This window comes from Triticum aestivum, chromosome 1B, assembly GCF_018294505.1.
Source record: "Triticum aestivum cultivar Chinese Spring chromosome 1B, IWGSC CS RefSeq v2.1, whole genome shotgun sequence".
NCBI classification, from domain to species: domain Eukaryota; kingdom Viridiplantae; phylum Streptophyta; class Magnoliopsida; order Poales; family Poaceae; genus Triticum; species Triticum aestivum.
In genome coordinates this window covers 523,508,790-523,514,753 of record NC_057795.1, presented here as the reverse complement: position 1 = coordinate 523,514,753, position 5,964 = coordinate 523,508,790, and the positions used below count along the sequence as shown (strand labels likewise).

Below are 5,964 nucleotides of genomic sequence, written 5' to 3'. Positions count from 1 at the left end.
AAAAATCCCTGCACCGCAGGCATATTTCAAGGGCCATGACCATGACGGCGACCCCCTCAACAAACAACGATAAATAGGGAGGCGTCTTAGGGCATGTACAATGGTTGATAAGATAGTCTTATTTTAAGTTTTGCATGTAATATAGAGATGACAAAAAAAAGTCTACAATGGATCATCTCTTAGCCTTATCTTCAATAGTTAGCAATTCCTAAAAACGTGGTGAGACATATTGTGCTAAGAAATCATCTCTTGTCTTTTCTTAAATAAGAGAAGACAACCCTTTTTTTATGAATTCTCTCTCCTCTACCTCATCATTTATTCTACGTGCCACTCCTAAGATAGAACCATTGTACATGCCCTTAATTGATTTAACGATATACACCTGAGATACAGCTGGGAAATACGCGAGGAGGCTCACATCGCGAGGCGCAGGGACGAGCATGATAACGGGTCCATCTGAGCCTGAGATCAGAAACAAATTTTCGATGATACTCCCCATTACAATCAGCTTCATGACTTCAGGGACTGTTACATACATCGCCGACAACTTTAGGGACTGAAGATACATTTTACTGTAGGAAGCACCATCAAGAATAGTGCAACTCGCAGATGCGGCTGCATACAACGCCAGCTGGGCGTGACCGCGGGGCGGTGATCCCACTGTCAGTGGCTGGAAGCGTGCGTGCAGGCTAGAGCGTGGCTTTTTTGCAGGTACCCCTTGATTTTATGTGAATTATCACAAAGAAGTCCCTGAATCGCGTTATAACACCAGTTCCCAATCGCGGTCTATTCCCACGATCCCAACCAGGCGGCGGCGGCGGCGGCGGCGCGCTGAGGTCTTGCAACCGTGTTGCTTTTGGTCCCCGTCTCTATCTCTGATTCAACCGCACGGCCGGCTCGGATTCTGCCGAGGTATGTGTTCCCCTCTTGTGTTCGGTTGCAAACAAAGACGGTTTCTTAATTCGATTTGGATTAGTTAGGCAGACAGGGTCTATATAAATAAAACACGAACCTGCAGATTACGTCAAAGAAGGCCCCGTCAGATCGATTGCAGTCTGCCCCTATTCAAGATCTGTCTTGTTGGGTTGCCCTATACACCTCGATTGCGACCAAAATTGAGTCTTTAGACGAACTCGGCTGAGCAGATCTTGGGAGGAGGGATGTCCAAGCGTCGGCAGGAGCAGGTAAGCTACAGGGACCGCGCCGACAAAAAGTTGCGGTCTGCGCAGAGGCAGAAGCACCTCTATCTGGCGCTAGATGACTGGACCAAGGGCTTTGCTATCTACAAGATTGACATCGACACCTTGGACAGCAGCTCCGACCTGGACTTGGAGCCCCCGGTTCTTCGGCTAGTGTCAGCTTCACCTCCTTATCCCATGTACTTCGCTGCCCTGGGCAGCAATATCTTCATGGCGAGCAGCAAACACCCTGGCACCATGGTCTACAACACAGAGACAGCTGGATTGGCCATCGGCCCTCCTCTCCCTGATGGACTACTCGGAGGCATTAAAATCTTTGTGGCTACTGCCAACATGCAGCTGTATGTGTTGAAGTACAACATCAAGGAAATGCGACAGTCATTTGAGGTGATGTCCGCGGTGGGCATCAAGGATCCACATTCTTCAAATCCAAGCACGGACTGGTGCTGGACAAGCGTGCCCTCACCACTGCCATTCACCAAGGATGACATGATCAACTCCTACGCCATGCACCCGGATGGACACACTATCTTCATGTCTTCTAGCAGCAGGCGCTATCACCTTCTCCTTTGACACCAGGTACCAAGAGTGGAGGTGTCTTGGGGAATGGTCATTGCCTTTCCAAGGACAAGGCTACTTTGACAGTGAGCTGGATGCATGGGTTGGCCTTCACAAGGATGGGTACATTTGTTCCTGCCAAGTCGCTTCCTGCACCGACAAAGGTACCATGCAACCTGACTGGAAGATGGGCAAGGAGAAACTTTTCCTCAAGCACTCGGATGCCACCCTCATATACATGGGGAGCACCAGGTTTTGCCTTGTAGAGAGTTTGGTACGTGAAGAACTGGAGTTTGATGACGCCTTTGGTGACTGTAATGGCTTCATGCTCTGCATCACCATTTTTGGTGTCAAGTACAACCGTGAGGGAGAGCTGCAAACCACCATCCGCCGCACCACCAAATCCTATCAAGTGTCTAAGCATGTCTTGTCATTTTCTCCTGTGGCGTTCTGGTTTTAGCTAGGAATTAGCTGGCTTGGTTGTATGCAATGCATCTATGTCCTTCTCATGGATGTATATTATTATTTGTAGCAATAAAAATCTTCCTTCTCATGGCAATTTTTGTGGAACCCTCTGAGCTGCTGTTTTTGCATGTCCGTTCTGGAACCAGATAGATGCCTGCAGTTTAATTACATATATAGTACATGATCTTGCACTGCAGGTGCATTTTCATACAAAAACTTGCAAACTGACTCAAACAGACCACTAAATTTGCTTTGCACGCGCCCATCGTTGTTTATTTGCATAAAACCCCCGTCCTAATGGAAGAACTGAACCCGCCGTCCTCAAGCTAATGGCAGCCGTAAGAGTACCATAATTACCCTGTAGTTGTGCATAATAACAGATTGCTACAGCTAACCTCTCAGGCCTTGTACAATGTAAGGTGCTTAGGCCTTATACAATGTTAGGTGCTTAAAAAATAAACCGGGTTTTCTGAAGCACCGGTGCCTATTTCTACAGGAGAGGCCTAATTAAGTGTTTATCCTGTACAAATAAGCACCGGTGCTTAAGAAAAACATGGTTTATTTCTCTAAGCACCTCACCTAAGCACCTTGCATTGTACAAGGCCTTAGAGAAATAAACCAGGCTTTTCTTAAGCACCGGTACTTATTTGTACAGGGGAGACGCTTAATGAGGCGTCTCTCCTGTAGAAATAGGCAGTGATGTTTCAGAAAAATTCGGTTTATTTTTCTAAGCACCTAGCATTGAACAAGGCCTCATAAACCCCTTATCTTCGCCTTTGCCTGTTCGTTTTCTTGTTATCGACACAGGAGGGAGCGACAAAGGAGGGAGCGCCGCAGGGGCGATCTACGCCAGATGGAGCCACGTCCTCAGAGTTCTACCGTCCTTTATGTGATGATTTGCTCCCTGTCTCCCCTGTCTCCGCCTAGGGTTTTGATCGTGGGTGATCGAGCTTGAAATCAAGATGAGATGTGTTTCTTTTGGGGGCGTATGATTCAGAATTGGGTGTTGATCTTTGTGATGTGTTGATATGTACAATGACGTTCAGTTTTGCTATGACTAATCTCGCAAAGTATCAAGCATCAAGAGAGGTTAAATCAAATAGTGTAATGCCTTAACCAGTGGGCTAATGCGAACATAAAAGCTTGGCGGGTATGTAGAAACATCAAAGGCGCTATTACGATTCTTCTTGCCTATGTTCAGAGGTTGTGCTTGACGATTCTTTTTTATTTTATTTTATTTTTGTAGATATGCTTGCAGTTTACTTCAACACATACAAATTGTTGGCCCTATATTCTGAAATCTTATTCCTTGGTGTTCATCTGCAGACTGGGTTCAGATCGTCTTCGTGCCAGAAACGGAACAGGTAATTGATATAACCTCAGTAGCGTATGCTAAATTTCAAATAGAAGGTTGTCTAATATTTTACTTAGGTTCTTTCAAATATCTGTAGTTGATATGCATGTATTTCTTGTGTGTGCACACTTTGTTAATTATATATCTCTTTGATGTGAATTACTAGCAGAGAAAGTTTCCATGCTTTGAACTATAATCGATATTCACTTCTTAGGATGTCTTGCCAACTTGGCTTCTTTTTAAATTTTAGCTCTGAGCTTGGCTTCTGTTTTAGGATACAGTTATGGTACCATATGCTCGTTCATTTCCATCTGATTTCCTTTTTGACATGGACATATACCATGTGGTATAATATTTAAGAAGAATGACTTGGAAATTTCAAGTAGATGGTTACTCTTACCCTGTAGTTTGTTTGGGAGTGAGATATGCTGATATCATCTAGAGATGTCCGCTAATCAATAAAAAAAGATCTGATGTGCGTTATATGTTGATGCTCTTACGTATATATTATGAGAAAATTAAAGCGCATATGTTAATCTTGGACCAATAACCTTTCTTCTTGTCATATTCTTTATTCTCTAACAGATCCACCCCAGATGGTGCCGGGGGTGCAATGCAGTCTGTGCATTAGAGGTTTGGTATAGGATTCTGAAGAAAACAGTAGCCTCGTGATGCCCTGACTTTGATGTCATAAGATAATTAAAGTGGTTCAGGTCAGATCAGCTGCAATGGCCCCTCCTCCTCCCCTTTGCAACCCTGTGCTTGTCAGCTCCCATCTATCTTCGACGATTCCCATATCCTAACAGCTGGTTGGTGGATGTGGGGGTTCAGGACTTTTGGGTTTTCATAACTGCAGTATTCCCGGTTCGGTCTTGCTTGTGCCGGGGAGTGCAAACTGTGAGAAACGCGTTCTTTTTATACTGTAATAATGTATCCGTGGATTATGTGGTTATAATTTGGCGATGCTGGTTTTCTTAGGTTTTTGCTAATTTTCCATGCCAAGCACATGCACTTTCTGCACTGTGTTTACTAATATTGCATGCCTGATCATAATTTTATACGTTTATGAATCAGAACATCTCAACATCATAACGGAAAGGAGTAGAAACAATGGATAACACTGTTGTCATCTTAGTTTACTACAGGATCATGTTAGTTTGCTGCTTTTCCAAGTATATGCATGTACCCAAATTTGAACTAAATCTTTCTGGTGCAGATTGTAGATGGCGTGGGGCTAGAAGAGGTGATTTCTTCCCCTCGCGCTGTATTTGGACCTACCAATGGTGCTCCATCTGGTAACATCATCAAGGAAAGGTATGGTAGTGCGTGATTTGTGCTAATAATTTACCATGAGAGGGAGAGTCATTACCTACCGCTGCCTCCCAGGTCGCTCTCGCGACTCCGGAGGCCCCCGCCGCCGCCAACAACAGGGAGCAACCGTGCCGCCCATTCCCTTCTCGCCGTCTCCAGAGGAAGCCTAAGGGCAAAGCCCAGCGGCTGACGGCGGCGACGAGGACGCACGCAGCCCGCGGCTGCGACCACCCTCCCCGGTCCATCTCCACTTGCCAGATCCAGATCCATCTCGTCCTCAGTTCTCCGGGCGTGCTCCGGGGCCTGCTGCGCGCCGACGCTCCTCCACACCTGCGCAGTCATCCTCCGCGTCGACCCTCCTCTGCTGGCGCTAGGTGGGCGGGCGGCCTGGCCCCTGGCGCCCGCGGCTGCGTTTCGGCTGGCCGGCGACGGATCCGGCGGTTCCGGGCGCGGATCCGGCTCTCCCTCGGCTCACAGCTCCCATAGCTCCCCTCGCCACCCCCATCCTCTCCGGCGGACGATGCACCCCGCTCCACCTCGCCTCGCTCCCCACGGATCCTCCTCGACCCCGTCCTCCTGTGCGACCGAAGCCGGGCAGCCGCAGATCCGGCGCCGGCGTCCCCTCCCCTCTACATCGACAACCCGTCCTGCGCCTCCACCCCGCTCGCCTTCCCCGTCCCGCCCCCTGCGCGCCCGTCACGGACGGGCTGCGACTGGTCCGGTCGATCCAGCGACGGACCCCTCCTTGCCTCCGCCTCCGCCGGTCCCTGCCGGGAAGAACCTCCACTCTGGTGCCCCCGCCCTCTGTCCACCTCCGACGCCGCCCCACCACCTCGTCTCCACCCTCCTCACAGGCGGCCTGCTCCACTCGTCCTTCCTCGGTTCACCATCCGCCTCACATGTCCGTCTCGGTCCCGTCCTCTGTCGCCCTTCGACTCCACTTGGATGGCGGCCCACCATTGACGGATGTGCTACGGGAGAAATCCCTGCTGACCTTGTCAGCTGACCACGGCGGCGCTACTCCAGCGTCGCTTACCCTCTTGGGGGCGTGGCTCATGTGCCACTCCTGTCTCTCGG

General features: G+C 48.9%; 1 protein-coding gene across 1 annotated transcript; it reads left to right on the top strand.

Annotated features, from left to right (window-relative positions):
- Nucleotides 1–765: 765 nt before the first annotated feature.
- Nucleotides 766–2,316, top strand: LOC123136253 (uncharacterized). The gene is made up of 2 exons (XM_044555589.1): nucleotides 766–912; nucleotides 1,019–2,316. The coding sequence occupies exon 2, from the start codon at nucleotides 1,161–1,163 to the stop codon at nucleotides 1,770–1,772; it is 612 nt and encodes a 203-aa protein (XP_044411524.1). The 5' UTR covers nucleotides 766–912; nucleotides 1,019–1,160; the 3' UTR covers nucleotides 1,773–2,316.
- The last annotated feature ends 3,648 nt before the right edge of the window (nucleotides 2,317–5,964 follow it).

Excerpts from the sequence above, each read along its gene's own strand:
- LOC123136253 (XM_044555589.1), top strand. The coding sequence starts at position 1,161 with ATGTCCAAGCGTCGGCAGGAGCAGGTAAGCTACAGGGACCGCGCCGAC.